This window comes from Uloborus diversus, chromosome 8 (assembly GCF_026930045.1).
Source record: "Uloborus diversus isolate 005 chromosome 8, Udiv.v.3.1, whole genome shotgun sequence".
Taxonomy (NCBI): Eukaryota; Metazoa; Arthropoda; class Arachnida; order Araneae; family Uloboridae; genus Uloborus; species Uloborus diversus.
The window spans coordinates 151,533,194-151,552,130 of NC_072738.1; the positions used below are offsets into that span (position 1 = coordinate 151,533,194).

General features: G+C 39.2%; 1 protein-coding gene across 2 annotated transcripts in view; it reads left to right on the forward strand.

The window, feature by feature from the left end:
* The first annotated feature begins 339 nt into the window (after positions 1-339).
* The window catches only part of LOC129228033 (ras-related protein Rab-37-like), a 451,604-nt gene continuing 433,006 nt past the window's right edge, over positions 340-18,937 (forward strand). For both annotated transcript variants that reach the window (XM_054862662.1, XM_054862661.1), the window contains exon 1: positions 340-569. In XM_054862662.1, the coding sequence (XP_054718637.1) occupies positions 357-569 (213 nt within the window). In that variant the 5' untranslated portion in view covers positions 340-356. The remainder of the gene's footprint in view (positions 570-18,937) is intronic.

Genomic DNA, 18,937 nt, shown 5'->3' on the forward strand with positions numbered 1-18,937 from the left:
TGCATTGAGTACATATCCTCTGTCCTCCCCCTACTGGGGAAATTCGAAATGACGGGCCTGCAACAGGTATCTTTCCTCCTCCGTGCGCAACAGTTGGCGACTTTCCCCCTCTCCGCGGCAGATGGCGCCACCACATCTCCGCCGCTCCTCCACGTCGGGCCCAAACAAAACGCAACAGTTGGCTGCAGATCGCGTAAAAGTAAAGTTGCACGTGCGCGCGTACACTCGCGAACGAGCGAAGCACCGCTGTGCACACACCTGTCACCTCGGGGCACGCTGCTTGGCTTCACTTCGTTTTTATTCCTTCCATTCCTGCAGACGACATCGGTGTTTTTTTCGAATAATTAGCGATTTAAATGGCTGACGGGCATAAGATCGTGCACAGGCGATTGTCCCGGGATTATAGTGATTCCTCCGACGAATCTGACAAGGAAGAGCCCGTCAAGCAGACGACAAAACCGAAAACTGCACCCTCGGCCGGAGTTCCGCCGACGAGAAAAATTCCGGAAAAGAACGGACTTTGCCTGAAGCCTTCCCTCAGCTTGGAACCATACGATGTGGCATTCAAGGTAAGCGAAACAATTCCTTATGACATTGTACTTCATTTTTGTTCTCTTGAATTAGTTTATATGTCAATGCTGATCAAAAAAATTAAAAATACATAAAATTATTGTACCATAACCAGATTGTATCACAGGATCGCTCGTGGTTCACAAGTTGTACATTAAAAACTAAATTTCTTCCAGTTTCAAACTACTCATTTGTTTTCCTGGCTTATTTTTTTCCCAGCAACTACCTACTAAGTACTTTTTTTTTTCGTCTGATGAGGAGACTCTTTGAATCTTGAAAGAGCTGTTTGCACTTGACAAGTTATGTGTACACAATATTGATTTATTTTAATTTATTAAAATGAAAGATGTTACGGGGCTGAAGTTTAGCACTGAAAATAGGACAAGGGGTCATTGTTTTAAGCTATTTAAATCTCAGGCTAACATGAATGTTAGGAAAAATTATTATCATAGCAGGGCAGTGGAACCTTGGAACAGCTTACCGGAAGAGGTTGTAATGAGCAAGGGAGTAGATAGTTTTAAGAGGGCCATTGATCTTCACTGGGGATTGTAAATTGACTAGGACCAGTCTAGCTGGGCCCAGAGCCTGTTGCTGGTCGTCACTTTTGTATTTGATGTGCTAGGTATCCAATAAACAACGGAAGAAGGGTTTTATAATCAATGCAGTTGCGGCAGAAAATCTTAGCTAGCAAGTAAGTCACCAAGAAAACTCTTTAAAAGATATTTTGTTCGAATCACATAACTTTGATGGTTATACAGAAAATATTCTTCCAGAAAAAAAAAAAAAAAAAAAAGAAAACAGCATCAAATGGATGCATTTTTGAACTAGGCTTCTCGTTATGATTTTCTTCTGGTATGCTTTCTCTGCATTTGTCTGTATAAAGTATCACTGATGGTAATTTTAAATTTTGCCAATCTTCTCTGCTTGCATCCTTAGCGTGTTGGTTCTTAGGGAAGTTGCAACCTATTAAATGTTCATATTTTGGCTATTGGATATTGTTAATTGACCCTCAAAAATAAAAAAATTCACCATCGCCGAATTTTAAAACACCGTGGTTGGTTTTTAATGAATTTTTAAAAATCCACGCGCAAAAGTGCGCTCTTCTGAAACGTCACGAGCCTACGTCACAGGACGCGAATGGGCAGCCTTCCGCCGAAGATCCCTTGTTTTCGCTCGGGACATTTTGAGCGCGCTGATATTTTTATTTTTTAGAAATTCAATAATCCTTTTGAACACACTAGGGAGGCCGGATTCGTTAAAGCACAATCTAAATAATCTTCCTCAAATAATATCAATGATGATATTTGAATATTTCCGAGAGGATGAGAGGTTTAATGTTCCAGAAACGCGAGGAGTTTAGTGCGAGGAGATTAGCCTTTTACGTTTCGTCTTCGAAGTCGAATGCACGTTCTTCAGTTTCTCCCATGACATGGAAACCGGTTCGTTAGCGTTTCTCTCCTATCGGAAGAGCGCATGATGTCACTTCCTATGCCATTTGACGTCACAAGGGCTTGAACTTTAAAAATTAATTTAAAAAAAACTACTTATCGTATCGCAAAAATTTTTTCACCTATGATGTTCATACATGTTACTCTATCATATAAAAATAAAATTAAAAAATCGAAAACTTCCCTATTATCCGGGAAGTTCGGGACCATCGCTGCCACAAATAACTGAATTTCCCGGTTTTCTGGATCGCTAAAAGGGCTATTGGCCGTTCGTTTATGAAACTTAAATTTCTCTAATAAAAAGGAACAGATATTAAAATAAGAAGAAAACAGTTCAGAAATGCTTTTTATTGAAAGTTATCCATAAGACCTGAGACCCGCACATTCATTTTGAAAAGGGGGAAAAAACCCACTTTTCCATGTTTTAAAACAAAAGAAAATGAAGGGAAGGGCAAGCAACAAGTTTTTGAACATAAATGTGCGATTTTTCTACTACAGTGTATGAAAGAATTTTTCTTGAACGCGCTTTTTTTTAAAATTCTTGTAAAGGTTTGGTGTTTGCGGTTACGGTAGTTATTGATAACTATTGCTTTTGCATTAAGTTCATACTAATAGAAATTTGATTTATGAGTCTTGCGTTTAACGATTTCTAGAGATTCCCCCTATCAACTATCCAAAAAAAATCGCAAATCTGGTTTTCGGTGTTTCCCGCGCTTTTCCGACGTCTCTTACGCTCCAAACGGCTTTAATTAGACTATTCAGTAAAATATTGCATTAGAATGTGACAATATTCATTTCTTTAGTATTCAGTTGGAATAAAACACAAAAATTTTAGACTTACGAGTGTACTTTTTAATTCAAGAAAATATTTCGGAAATGTTGCCCCGCGTTAAGGATAACCTTCTATTGTTCGTTTTTGTAAACATTTTCCCGAATTATAGATGAGTAATATGCTATTTATTAAGAAACCGCTTATATACTTTTAGGTACTTCAAAAAAATGCTAGGTTTTCAAAAATTGCCGAAAATGAGCATTTTTTAAAAATCGGCAAAAGGTTGCCGGTTTTTTGGTTCCCGGATAAAAGGTTCTGCACTAGTATTTTTCTCTCGATATTTAGGCAGTAGCAGTTGCGATATTCTTGAGCTCATCAAATAATTACCATATACTTTACACATTCTTTTAAATTTGAAAATTTAAAAAAGGGGGGGGGGGGAACTAACACACAGGATAAATTAAAAACGTGGTAAAAAGAAAAACAAACAAATGGAGTGGCATGCAATTCTGTAACTGGCTGGTTAGAGTTGCTATCTAAAAAGAAAAGATGAACATTCTTTAAAAAATTTCGGTCCACCCCCCCCCAAAAGGTTAAATAGAAAACTTGAGCGCGGTATTTTCATAGCAACCAAAATATCGCAACCCACGTCTGCAAATTATTCGAAAGAAAATGCGAAAAACTGTGCTTCAAGAGTAGCTAATGAGGCTTTTATAATTAGTTGAACTGGTGAAATGGATTAACAAAACACCTTCTTTTTGACGCTTTTCACTTGGATTAGATCATAGAGTAATCTTCAGCAATTCTTGACTCGTGTGGGCCGTGTCATATTTCCAGAGAATAATCTTGAATTTCCCATGACAAAGTGTAACGTATGAAGGTAAATGGTAAAATATGAATGTAAAATGAACAATCGAAATGCGTCAAAAAATAACCAGAATATAAATATGTTTGTTTATAAAGTCATCGTATACCCAATTTATTTGCAAGGATGAGCATATATTTGCACTTTATTCTTGAAATTTTAAACTTTGGCTTTTGACTGATGTACTAGTATATTCAAATAAATATAAGGAACGAAAATGTATCATGATACGAAGTTTCAACATTCTAAAAACAAAGTTACTTGGAAAAATAATGTTTTGTGTGTGTGGATGTACAAATCAATATTTTTACTTCCTTTTACATTGTATTCGTGAAAAGTTTTTCACTCAAACATCGACCTTCATTTCCATTTTGCTCACCCCCGAATGAATGTTAAGTTTTTTTTTCGACTCGACCACCCGTGGATAAGTGCCTGAGAACGTATAGACACGCGAAATATCCATTTTGACGATCCTCGAGTTAGTTACAATGAGTTCTCTCGTGACGTCTGTATGTACGTATGTATATATGTGCGTATGTATGTCGCATAGCTCAAGAACGGAATGTCCTAGAACATTGAAATTTGATACTTAGACTCCTAGTGGGGTCTAGTTGTGCACCTTCCCTTTTGGTTGCATTCGGGTGTTTCTAAGGGGTCTTTTGCCCCTTTTTGGGGGGAAATCATTGTTAATTTCAATGTAAACTCAAGTGGTGTTACAATTTGGCGGACACTTGGTAATATATCGCCAGTCTCTTGGTCGTTAACTTGGTGAAAAATTTGGCGATATTTTTTTTTATTTTTTTAATCTGGTTTCTGGCCACTGTTGGTGATATTTAGAGAGAAAACTATTGAATCGCATTAAAACTGCCAATAATGGGAAAATGACATTAAATTGGAGAAGAAGGAAGTCATGTGAGGCACACATCAGCTAGTTTAAATACGAGAAAACGTTTTTGATAGTTGATACATCGTATTATGATACGTACTGTTCTTAATAGTGGAATATGAAAACAATCAAAAGCCAAAGATTGAAGTTTCGGGATTAAAGTGCAAATAGCATTTGCTTTGCTTTTTTGGAATCACGAGAAAAGCTCCGTCAGTCATTTTCTTCATTGTCACGTGACAGGTTTCAGTGTTTCCATTGACGCGATTATCCACTATAATATTAAAATCTGTTCGCGTCCGTCTGTCTGTCTGTCTGAAGATCGATCTCCTCGAGAACCGCTGCGAATCGAGAGTCGAACGAGATACCGATCAATTCGAAATTTTCCAAAGAAAACAATAGAACCAATCTCGTAACTGTACGACTTTAATTAGCGGAGATATTAATTAAAACGTTAATTAACATAACGTTATTCAGGAATTTTTATTTCTTTCCTGTTGCCATTTTGCGTATGAGCAAATAAAATTCTAATAATTGTTTTAAAAGAGATTTTTTGGCTGCTGTCCAAATCTTAAAACAACGTTTCCATCCAGAATTTCATTTCAAATTAGTTTAAAATTGGTTGCTCTATTCGGATATAGCCTTAATTTTATCGTCTGTCCTTTTTTTATTTTTTACATTCAACGTTCTTAACTCTTTTCCTCATATAAAAGTTGTTTCTTTAGCTATGTTTATTGATTGTAGTGTAAGTTTATCATTCACCGGCCTCATATTTGGGTACATTTAGGATGTGCGACTAATTATTTTTATTTTGTTGGACTTTTTTCCGTCACATGGGTGAGTTTTCGAATTGCAATAACTTTCTTTTTCTTTCCTGTTTCTATTTTTGAAATACAGTTTGTATCGTTAAAAGAACATGTTAAATTAAGATTGTTTGGATTTCTTTAAGTGAAACAGAGTTGAACAAAAAAATTGTTTTTAAGGATTTTAACTAAAGCTATCTTGGAATCTGATGACTTGGTATTTAATTAATGCTTATTGGTATTTATTTAGTCTTGGTGCTTTAGTTTCACATAATCAATCAAAATGTATATGTCATTTTATGTAAAAAGATGATCGTAATGGTACATAAATATTTCAGATATAGTCTATCAGATTTAATTCAGTTTAAAGTGACCAGAGATTATAGTTGATAATGCATATATTTTCATCTTTTGTGCTAATTGAAAATACTCATAACTTGTATCATTGATAACTATGATTAACGTTAAAGAGAATTTTGACAAAAATATGCTCTACTGGTGTTTTACAAACCTTGCATTACGCGTATTTATTTACTTCTAGGCGCTTTAGAAACTGATGTCAGAGTAATACAAAAACATCAGTTGGACATCTCTTTCATTTTTTAAGTAGCCCGTGCAACACCGGGCACGCAGGCTAGTTCATTGATGATTATTGGTTTTTATTGGTTAAGTTATGTTCGCTTGAGTTTTGCAAAACATTGCACTTCAGAAAAGAGATGAACAACATTTTAACTTTGTCGGGATTCGGCAGCGTGGCGAATTTTCTAGTGTCAATCAAACAAAAATGTGTTTCATGTTGGAGGCTAGGAGAAGCAAGCGTATGCTTTCTCTATTTGATGCTTGCAGTAAAAACAACAAATAATTTGTACCAATAATGAAATTATGTGATTGTATATTCAATGTTTATATCGAGGTCATTCAGCTCGTTTCTCGTAAGCCTCGGATCAACTTCACTATTATTTCGACTCGGTCACGTGACGAATTCAGTATCAGTTTGAAGAATCGGATGCGATTTCGTCCACTTGACTGGTCGAAAACGACAGGGAAAGAAGTTCGACATTTAAGAGAATTGCTCGAATGAATGGGAGGTCTCGGTTTAAATAGAGCCGCTTGAAAATGTTTTTTGTATAGGTGCTTTGGAGCATCAACAACCGATGTCAAATTATTAGTTTTGCGAAAAAACCTTGCTAAAGTTTCCCAGTTTTTACTTGATCTATCCAACTTTCACGCCCAAGAGAAATTATGGACACTGCAAGAGATAATCGTCTCAGGCTGCATCAGGAACATTCATAAATTATTGAAATTATTATTGAATTACCAGTGACATGGTTTGTTTTAGCTCTAAGTAAAAATACCGATTGTTGAGAAACAAAGATTATTGGATTTAGGTAAATGGTGATTACTATAATTCAATACTAGGGTGCTGCATTACTTGGTTGCTGTTGCACTGAAAATTTACTGTTTCGTGGACAGATTTCTATCATAAATTAAATGTTGTCAAAATCTGACACTTGTTGTTGCTTAAAGGTACAGGTGTACAGGGTGTTCCTTCTTAATCTGCAATACCTTTATTTTCGCAACCGTTATTCCAAGATGTATACTTTTAATCAGTGGCGTAGCGAGGAAAAATCCTTGGGGGGGGGGGGGCGGTTAATTTTTCTGAAATTTAAAGTAAAGCTATGCCCTCAAGTTTATACACACACACACACACACACACACACACATATATATATATATATATATATATATATATATATATATATATATATATATATATATATATATATATATATATATACATTGAAGCACCGTTTATACGTTTCTGAAGGGACTGTATGAAAAAACATAATTGGTATAGGTTACTGAGTATTAGACTATGCAGGGACCGATTTGAAAACGTACAAAAGAGAAACATATAAACGGTGCTTCACTATATATATATATATATATATATATATATATATATATATATATATATATATATATATATATATATATATATATATATATAATAATTTTTTGGAGCTCATGGGGGGTTCTAACCCCCTACCCCCCATGGATACGCCACTACTTTTAATTGCAAACATATTCAAAATCAGATGCAGAGTTAAGGTATTGAAAGTTTGAAGCAAAAATAAAAATCAGTCAAAAAGTACAAAATTTCACTTTTGTACGGGCCCTAGGTCCCGTAACTAATAGTTAGAGAAATAATCTCCATTGAAAACTATTACTGAAACAAAAAATTTGACAGTTGTGCGACCAAAACTCAAGTTCCACTTCAAAGTTTTAAGGGACCGTACAGAAGATGAGATTGGAACTTATCGCTCTTTCAGAGGAATGACAAGTTGTTGAAGTAAAAAGACAGATTATTTATATTTTTCATTGCTATTCAAAAATAAAAAGCGAATGTTATGCCATGATACGCAAAAACACACTACGAAGCCTCGAACAATTTGAAAAACCGCACTATATGCTCACGCATCTAGTTTTAAACACTTGTTAACCGCTGTATTTTCCCACAAAAGATGCTATTGACAGCGAGTGAAAAGTGGTATTATTTGTACACTTACCAGTGTTGAGAGACGCGTAAAAAGTCTCATCCTTTGTATACAGCATGCAAAGGCTTTACCTTTCTCCTGTAATGTAACGATTATGTGACTTACATTAGTCTAGCTCTGAGGTGTGGATATATCTTTCACGAATAGGTTTATCGAATGAGGATTTATATCTTGCTTGCTTTTGTTTTCTCTCCAATCTACGGCCAGCGAGTCACCTCTAGCCCTCGAGCAGATTTTGTCCGACCTGATAGAACCTTATAAACTGAAAAAAAAAAAAAAAAAAAAATTAAAAATTAGTTTGAATTTTTACATCTGGAAGTCAAATTATGTTTATCGCAATCACAAGTGTGTGTGTGTATGTAGGCGTGTGTGCTTGTAACTGTGTGCAGGCATGAGTGTGTGTATCTCTGTGTGTAGGTGTATGAGTGTGTAGGTGTTTGTATGTGTGCGTGTGTGTAGGGTACTGACACAACTTGGAGACGGTTTCCGCTGGAGGAGCAGCAGCGTGAGGCCGGTCGACGGTGGTGCTGCAGGGGGAGGGGGGGGGAATGAAATCATAGGAATTCAAAACAGTCAAGTGCAAACAATAAGCAATGTGATTGCTCAAAAAAAAAAAACTTTTATTAAATTTGATAATATATTTTCTTTTAAGCATTTTTAAAGAAAAGTAAGCCCAAGAAACCTCAAAATCCACCACTGAGCGCTGTGAAAACAAAATCGTGGATGTATACCATTTAAACTGAAATATTGTTGAACTGCTGGCTATCCAAATTCCATAGAATTAAGAATGTGGCTCTTGTGTAAAAAAAGTTCGAGACCCCTGGTGTGTGTTGAGCACAACGTGATAATAAAAAATATTGTAATTTTTAATGGATATAACACCTTACAAAACTACTTTAAAATATATAACTTTGGTTTGATAATGCAGCAAATATATTTATTTAAAGGCGACGAATTAAAACTTAAAATCTTTAAAGGTTAAATAATTTTAGGATGTGCCATTGTATGCATCAATTCTAAATGGAACGAAATACGTCCAAGCGCTTTTTGATTCTTTTATCATCGTCTGACCTGAAATCTAATAATCTTGTCAAATCAGATTGAGTGCAGCTGTGGCCTGGAAGAGAAATTGCTCTTTTGGAACATCCCCGAAAGCATTCCTCAACTTGATTCCATATGATGTATTATCCCTCGATGAGAAATGTAACGTTGTTTTAAACGAACGCATTTCGATTCGTCGTTGAGATTAAAGATCGGACATTTAAAATATGCATAAGCGCTACATATTCACCCTATTTTAAAGAATTTCACTGAGGTAATTTTACGGTTCTCACTTTGGTTGGTAATTAAGATTTTTTTTGCTTAATATCTGAAGCGGACTAGACGTTAAATCCCGGTTATCAAAAATTTGCCATTTCAACTGCGCTTGCTCACGGACTTCGCTTTTTGGGCTTTCTGTTTTGAGATTTCGTGTTGCTTGTTTATATTTCGGCTGCGCTAGAGTCCCAACAAATTAATGAATGCAATTAGAATATTTTCGCAGCGATTTCGGGATACATTATATGAAACTACGGATATGAATAACTGATAATCTTTATTTTAGCCCCGATTGGAGTGCTATGGGACGCCACAGTAATAGGGATCCCAGAAAGACGAGAGAAAGATTAAAACTTATTTTTCTATGCGTATTGACAAAACTAGGAGGATCCCGCGGCATGATCTGGTATAGGGTCCGGTAACAATTGCTGGAGCTCTGCAGCAACCATAGAGTAACAATAGAACTAGAGCAGTGCAATGGTTAGTTTCTGACTGTTTGCGTGAAAGCTGTTGTGACCATTATCGTTTGGCGAGCTGAATTAAAGTGTCAAAAATTGCATTATAGTTCCATTAAATGGAAAGTAATTAGCCAAATCCGTTAACTATTTACCAATCTCGTCAAGCGACTACGTTACCTTTACTATTTGAATAATATTTATTGCACAGAGTAATGCTTGCTTGTTGCACAAAATAAGACCAAGCAATTATACGTTTTAAACAGAAAATATGTTAAAAGCCATGAAGTAGGAAAAACGTTACTTTAAAATTTGACTCGAGAAAAGCCTTGAACAGTCTAATGAAAGCAACGCAGTTCTAGCTATTCGCAACTCCAGAGCTCGAATACGCTACCTCGCGGTGATTAATAATACTACAGAAAAGGGTAAAACATTCCATTCCACGAGTATTCTTTGGGATAAATTACAGGCTTCAGACAGTTTATGGTGTAATGTAATTCCAGAAGAATAAAAAAGAAGTCTTCCCACAAACACGTTGAAAAATTACTGTCATTCACTAAGCGTCAAAGTAAGTTATAAGTTACGGTGTGTGTTTGTTTTACCTTTTCATCCGCCATTAAACAGTGGCTGCAGCGCCCCCTATAGTTTATTGGAGTTGCGAATCGACTTTGAGTTGATACGCTAAGTACTGAATTGAGTTGAGGAAAGCCTTCGAACATCGAATTAAAAAGCTTATAACTCATTTTTTATTTAACTGAGAAATTTCGAACAAATGCCACCTTCAGCAGAAAAATCAGCTCTTTCGATGGACACATAATGTTAATATGTGCAAGTATTTTTTCACCACCGTATTAGGTAATTTATATGAAAATTGGGTCTTAAAATGGAATAAAAAAAGAACTACCAACCAATTTTCCCCAACCGATCAATAAAACTTCCTCATGGAATCACTCGAATCTATTAGGGAAAATCGCATGGAAATCTGTGCAGTAGCTTTTTCGCTTATCGCGAACAGACAGACAAACGCAGCGGAAGACTTTCTTATGGGTGATGAAGGAGAGTTCATAGTGGTTCGTACCATGCTTGCTCTATCGCTGCATTAAGGTCCTGGGTCGAAAAATATTGACTCTCATTTTCATATGCACTGGCCTTAAAAATTTCGGGTACAACATGTTTTTCGAAGCTTCTGTGCTGTTTCCAGACGAGTCCAGATTTACATTGGAGAGTGAGTGATTCAAGGTGCCAGTGGTGGATTTACTAGGGGGCGGTGGGAGCGACCGCCCCCTCTATGACCGTCATTTTCTAAAATCAATAATATAGAATTGAAGGATTTACTAATAATCGCTACTAATTTCAATCAAGTACATTCCACAAATTTGCTTCAAATTAAGTTTAGACAGCTAGTGTAGTCGAGGATGGACAGCGTTACCCACTTTTTTGTTTGAATCTAAGCTCACTTCTCCCTCCTTTTTTGAACTTTAATAATAATTTTTGTACTTCTATATGTATCTTCCAACATTTTTTTTTCAATGGACTACGCTATACTGGTATGATAATACATCGCTATGACACTTAGAACAGTGGTTTCCAACCCTGGGGTTGATAGCCCCAAAAAAGGAGGTTTGACATTTCAAGGGAGCGAGAAGTTTGTGAGGGGCGATAGGAGCTGATTAGTATTTAAAAGACATGATGAGGGGGGGGGGGATTGACTCCCTGCCCGCCTATATGACTGGTTTGGGGGGGGGGAATGGCTTTTACGGTTTTCAAATTTCAACCGCCACCCCCTTGAATAGACTATAAATCCTCTCCTGCAAGGCGCCTACTGATCTGGAGGGAACAGCACACTAGATATCAGCAGTGCAGCACTGTTGAAAGGCACAGTTATAGAGGTGGTGGAATCATGGTTTGGGCAGGGATCTCGCTCTGTGGTCACACTGTCCTACATGTGTTCCATGGATGAACTCTGACTGGTCTGAGATATCGGGATGAGATTCTTGATCTATATGTCCGTCCATATGCTGGTGCCATTGGTGATGACTTCATTCTGATGGATGATAATGCACGACCTCTTGTGTAATCTATCTTGAGGATCACGGTTTGGAACGAATGGAATTGTCAACTCGATCTCCAAACTTGAGTCCGATAGAACGTCTTTGGGACTATCTTGGCAGAAAGGTTGTTGCTTTAAGTCCTCCTTCAAGGTCGTTACATGAGCCTAGACCAAGGCTTACTCTCTGTCTGGTCTTCGCTTCCTATTCCGGTATCCGACAACTTAAAAAAACAGCATGGAAAATCGATGCCGCCAAGGCATTCAAGTTAAGGGGGACACATTCCTTATTAGAACCCTTTTTACTTCCTTTTACAAAAAAGGAAGTATTGTATTCGTGAAAAAATTTTCACTCAAAAATCGGCCTTAATTTCCATTTTTCTCACCCCCGAATGAATGTTAAGTTTTTTTTCGACCTAAACACACGTGGATATATGCCTAAGAACGAACAGACACCAGAAATATCCATTTTGACGACCCCCGAGTTAATTACAACGAATTTTCTCGCGACGTCCGTATGTACGTATGTATGTGTGTGTATGTATCTCGCATAATTCAAAAGCGGTATGTTGTTGAAATTTGGTAAGTACACTCCTAGTGGGGTCTAGTTGTGCACCTTCTCTTTTGGTTGCATTCGGATGTTCCTAAAGGGGTCGTTTGCTCCTTTTGGGGGGGGGGGGAATCATTGTTAATTTCGATGTAAACTCAAGCTGTGCTATAATTTGTCGGAAACTTGACGATATATCGCCAGTCGTTTGGTCGCCAAGTTTTGCCGCCAACTTAGCGACAAATTTGGCAATTTTTTTTTCTTTTTTTAAAAATTTGGTTTCAATTTGGCCACTGTTGGTGATATTTAGAGAGTAAACAATTGAATCGCATTAAAATTGCCAATAATGGGGAAATGACATTAAATTGGAGTAAAAGGAAGTCATGTGATGCACACATAAACTCGTTTCTATTGCTTCTATGGCATTTTACTACATAACACAGTGATGTGCTGTTTTCTCCGAGAATAGACTTTTCCGCAAAGATTCCTTTTTTTTTTTTTGTTATAAATCGTTTTTGCAATACAGTTATACAAATTTCTATGACGCATTCAACAAAAAACTATTTAATGAGCATATCCTCCAAATTTTTTGTTTCTACATTTATTCATTTGCAAGTTAGACGCAGAAAACCGGTTGAACCTTAACTTTTTGATGCCAGTGTAAGATAGATGTTCTCACACGTTTTTCATTGGATTCAAGTCAGGAATAAACGATAAACAGATCCTGACATTGATATTATTCATATTGAACGACATATTTCTTGCGTTAGACTCATGAGCAGACGCTTTGTCCGCTGAAATGCACCGTTTGGTGGTTCCAGCAAATCCTGCATTGGAATCAAATTGTCCTTCAATAGTTGATAATAGTCGTGGGAATTCATTTTCTTACTGAAAATTGCCAAAACTGATTGAGGAGGCGCCATGCAAAAGCAAACATGTCACAAAAATACTGTAACGGATTCGGTGCGACTTCCACTTTCTTGAAATGAAAACACAGTTCTTGATAAAAACACAGGAAATTTATTTACACTATGTACAAGAAAGATCTTCGACAACTGCTAAATTATTCATCAGCAATTAAGCAATTATCACACAACACCGTAAACTCAACGTTTACACACGTATTTACTTCCAAATACGAAAACAACACAGCGAAATGCCTCGCTATAAACAGAGCTAATACAAACTCACAGTTCGAAATCTGAATCGAAAACTCTCCGTTTATCCATCGCTAACGGCTTTTATAAACATCCAAGAATTTTCTACAACATTCTTTCTGCTTCGAAAAATGCGTAGACCGTTATCAAATTTTATCAATGAAAATAAAAAGAATAGGGGGTTGTATACTTTAGCCATATGTTAAGGGGTTGTATATTCATTACGGGAAACTATTTACAGGTTACGTTCCTACAATAATTACTATTTACAGAATTTGTAACATTGCCCCCTTCCTAAGGACTGCACGTCCCGGGCAGTACAATCCCCTGAAAGGGTGCCAAACTTCTATCACAAGTTTACAAATATACACATTAATTAATAACTAACAGATACAGGAAACACAATAATAACAAGAAATATTACTAAACATTAAAAGCAAAAATTAATTATCTACAACTTTTATGTTATCAACCATGGTTGTTTACGTAATACTCATGAACTATGGCCATAGTATGGGGCTAACCGATCATAATGTACAACCCTAGGTTTTGCATTAGGTGATTTTTGGATCCTCACTACGACGTCATTTAGTCGGTTAACGACTTTGTAGGGTCCATCCCAATGCGACTGCAATTTGGGTGAAAGACCTTTCCGTCGGATGGGATTCCATAACCAAACCTTGTCGCCTTCGTTGAATTCATGTCCAGTAGACCTTGTGTCGTGTCGGGTCTTCATCTTCTCCGCCGCGATGTTGATTCGCTCTCGTGCGAAGTTATGAACGTCTTCCAACCGGGCCTGGAGATCCTGGATGTACTCCTCAGGCGATGCAGGCGCATCCGGAGGACGACCGAAGACGAGATCACAAGGTAGCCGAAGCTCTCGTCCGAAGAGCATCTGAGATGGGGCAAATCCGGTAGTCTCGTGGACAGCACTTCGGTAGGCCAGCAGGAACAAAGGTAGCTTCTTGTCCCAATCCTGTTGATTTCTGGATACCATAAGCGAGAGATTGTTCAGGATTGTGCGGTTAAATCTCTCCACCATGCCGTCCGATTGTGGGTGTAGTGGTGTTGTCCTAGTTTTCTCAGTTCCGAAAATTTGACATAGGTCCTTAAACACAGCAGAGATGAAATTCCTCCCTTGATCGGAATGAATCTGCAAAGGTGTTCCATATCTCGAGATCCAATGTTGAACTAGAGTCTCTGCTACGGTGGTGGCCTCTTGATCTGGAATGGGATATGCTTCCGGCCATTTGGTGAAGTAGTCGATGGAAACAAGAATGTATTTGTTCCCATCAGCAGTTCTTGGTAGAGGACCCAGGATGTCGATCCCAATTCGTTCGAAAGGAGCTCCAACGTTGTACAGATGTAGCTTCCCTCTGCTTCTCTTCTTCGGTCCTTTACGAGCAGCACAGGCGTCACAAGAACGGCACCACTTCTCCACGTCATCCTTCGCCTTGCTCCAGAAGAAGCGCTCCCGAACTTTATTGAGGGTTTTCAAGACACCAAAATGTCCTCCAGTCGCACTACTATGTATTTCTTTCAGAACATCTGAAATCCTGGATCGGGGAAGTAGTAACTGCCACCTAGATGTCTTGCCGTCGTCAGATTCCCATTTCCGGTGTAGCACGCCGTTCCGTAAATGGAGTGAGTTCCATAAAGCCCAGTATCTTTTTGTTGCAGGATTGAAGATGGAAACGTCCTGCCAGCTAGGGCGTCGACTGTCACTTTCCATGAACTCTAAAATTGGTTTTATGTCGGGGTCTTCAAGTTGATCTTTTCGAACTTGGTCATCACTCCATGGATCAGGTTCTGATGATGTTGGAGTCACTGTCACCTGATAGGCGGTAGGGCTAGTCGTTCCATACTGTTTCTCGATTCGGGAACAATAGTGGCAGTTCTCAGGACAGGGTCTCCTTGATAAAGCGTCAGCATTACCGTGAGATAACCCTTTTCGATGCTTGATCTCCATGTCATATTCCTGGAGCCGCTGTATCCATCTGGCTATCTGGCCTTCTGGATTCTTGAAGTTCAAAAGCCAAGTTAACGAGGCATGATCTGTCCGAAGCAGAAATTTTCGGCCGTAGAGGTAATGATGGAAGTGTTCTACAGCTTTCACTATGGCCAGTAACTCCTTTCTGGTGACGCAGTAATTCCGCTCCGACTTTGATAAGCATTTGCTCCAGTAAGCGATGACATGTTCATTTCCGTCAATTTGTTGGGATAAAACAGCTCCGATGCCCTCGTTGCTCGCATCAGTGTCCAGGATGAAGGATTTTTCAGGCTGAGGATAGGCGAGGATAGGCGTTGATGTTAAAGCCTCCTTCAGTCGTAGAAATGCATCTTCGCATTCTTTGGACCATTCAAACTTTTGCTTGCTCTCCGTCAGCTTATGCAAAGGTCGTGCAATGTTGGAAAAACCCTTCACAAACTTCCTATAGTACGTGCAGAGCCCCAGGAAACTTCGCAGCTGATGGATGTTTTCGGGACGACTCCAACTCTTGACCGCAGATACCTTCTCTGGATCGGTTTGCACACCCTCAGAAGAGATGATGTGACCAAGATAGTTCACTTCCCGGCGGAACAAATTACATTTGGACGGACTTAACTTCAGATTGGCTTCCTTAAGCTTTTGCAGCACCTTCCTAAGATTTGCCAGATGTTCTTCGAAGCTGCGTCCCACGATGATGATATCGTCTAAGTAGACCAGACAGGATTCGTAAGAGAGTCCTCTTAACACTGTCTCCATAAGACGCTCGAACGTAGCTGGTGCATTGCAGAGGCCGAAGGGCATCACTTTGAACTGCCATAAGCCTTGTCCAGTTGTAAACGCTGTCTTCTCTCGGTCATCAGGGTGTATCTCAACCTGCCAGTAGCCGCTCTTCAAGTCCAGGGTCGAAAACCACTTGTGTCCGGAAAGAGTGTCCAAGGTGTCGTCTATCCGTGGAAGAGGGTAACTGTCTTTCTTGGTGATTTCATTCAGCCGTCGGTAATCTACACAAAATCTGGTGGAGCCATCTTTCTTTCGGACCAAGACGATGGGAGAGGCCCAAGGACTGGATGAGGGTTCGATGACATCATTCTCCTGCATCTCCTTCAGGAGGGTCTCGACCTCTTCCTTCTTGGCAAACGGTAGTCGTCTTGGATGCTGTTTAATAGGGGGGTGTTCTCCAGTATAGATCCTATGCTGCGTTAAATCCGTCCGGCCCACATCCTCCGATGTAGATGAAAACAGATGCTTGAAGTCGTCCACCAATTGTTCCGCAGCAGTTCTTTGATCATTCGATAACGGCGCACTCCCAATTAACTTCGATGTCAAGGACTCAGAAGACACAGTCTCAGGGGAATTGATTCTTCTAATGATGCAGTTTACTGGAGTGCAAGTTGCCAACACATCACCTTTTCGGATATTCCTGGGCCTTTCACTCACGTTGGCGACTCTCACCGGAATTACATCCTTAGAAAGGTCCACAAGCGTAGATGCTACCAGCACTCCTTTTAGGTTATTGCTTAGGTTAGGGTATTCAATGAGTCCAAATCGAAAACTATTGCTTTCTTCAAGGAAGCCAGGTATTAATGATTCTGACCTTGAGGGAATCGATAAATCTGTTTGAGCTATTATTTGATGAGCGGATTTTACATCGCTCTCTGCAGGGAAAACGGCTATGTCTTCTCTCATTGAGTGCAGCTCATTAGTCTTGAAGTCGAGAGTGAAGTCATATTTCTTCAAAAAGTCCAATCCGAGAATGAAGGGGTCCGTGATATTAGCGACGAATGCCGTATGATGGTAGGTGGCATTCCCAAACACTATTTCCAAGTCCACTTTACCGTCAATCTCGATTTTGTCACCTGTCACAGTCTGGAGACTTACGCGTGGCGATGTCCACAGCAGTTTCAATCCAAATTCACGAGCCACATCTGTCCTAACGATTGTCACATTGGCTCCAGTGTCGACAATCAGTTTGCAAGGATTCCCATTTACATTGGCGTAAATGAAAAGTCCATCACTGCCACTACTAGAAGAGGAAATCTGCAGAGCTCTGGTGGTGGTGATTTCCTTCCCTCGCGTAGCTTGGCGAGCCGGACAACTCCTTCGCAGGTGTCCTTCACTACCGCATTTCCAGCACTTCTGCTCTTGTTTCTTTTGGGCTGTTATGCTGCTCAAATGTCTTGTCAAGTCACCGAGTTGTCTCTCAAGTTCAGCGAGGTGGGACGACCTGGAATCAGACTCATCAGCTTCCTGAGTTCGAATTAGATGGCGATCCACACGGGTTGCTTCTTGGGCGGCCTCGTATCTCATCGCATACACAACGGCAGAATTCAGGTCTTTGACATCCGCCATCCGTAGAGCTTTCTGGATTTCCGGATCTCGAACCCCGTCGATGTAGTAGTTGAGTGCCAGGTTGTCTCGAACATCCGCAGGACAGTCACAAAAAGCAAGATGAGACAATCTCTCGACGTCCGCCGCTAGCTCTTGCAGGGTTTCCCCGGTTTTCTGGAAACGGGACTTCAACTGGAGTCGGCTGAAATCTTTCTGGCACTTCTCACCGAAGCGAAGCTCCAACGCAGATATGAGGGCGGCGAAATCCAGGCGCTGGCTGTCCGGAAGGGTCTGAAGAATGTCCGCTGCGTCACCTCTCAGGGATGCTGCAAGATGGCAGGCCTTGGTAGCAGAGTCCCATCCGTTCGCTTCCGCCACTATCATGAATTGGGTTTTGTACACCTGCCACGAACTTTTCCCATCAAATGTGGCCAGTTTAATGGACGGTCGAGCAACAGATGTGGGAGCGCAAAACTGTACAGAGCTGCTTTCCGCGGTCGCCAATCTCCTTTCCATGTCTTTAATTTTCTCATCCACATGATTCTCAACTGTTGCGATACGGTTTTCTACTGTTTCAAATTTTTCATCAAAAGCATCAACTCGATGCTCTATCTCATTAAATTTATTTTCCATCACAGTCTTTACCGAAGTAAGGTCGTTTTTAATTTCCTCTTGGTTAGAAGCTAAATCCTTTTTCAGCACCATTAAATCACTTTTCCATTGTTCTTGATTAGCCGCCATATCATTTTTTAATTGTTCTTGATTAGCCGCCATATCATTTTTTAATTGTTCTTGATTAGCCGCCATATCACTCTTCACAGAGTTGATTGCATCAAGCAGTTGTTTTAATTGTTCATCCATTGCGCGAGTAATCACCATAAAATTAAAGTCCAAATTTAAAAAGTCTTTATGAAAAAATGTCCAAAGTCACACTTACTCCAAGAAAGTCCAGAAGAAGCCCCACGTTGGGCGCCAAATTGTAACGGATTCGGTGCGACTTCCACTTTCTTGAAATGAAAACACAGTTCTTGATAAAAACACAGGAAATTTATTTACACTATGTACAAGAAAGATCTTCGACAACTGCTAAATTATTCATCAGCAATTAAGCAATTATCACACAACACCGTAAACTCAACGTTTACACACGTATTTACTTCCAAATACGAAAACAACACAGCGAAATGCCTCGCTATA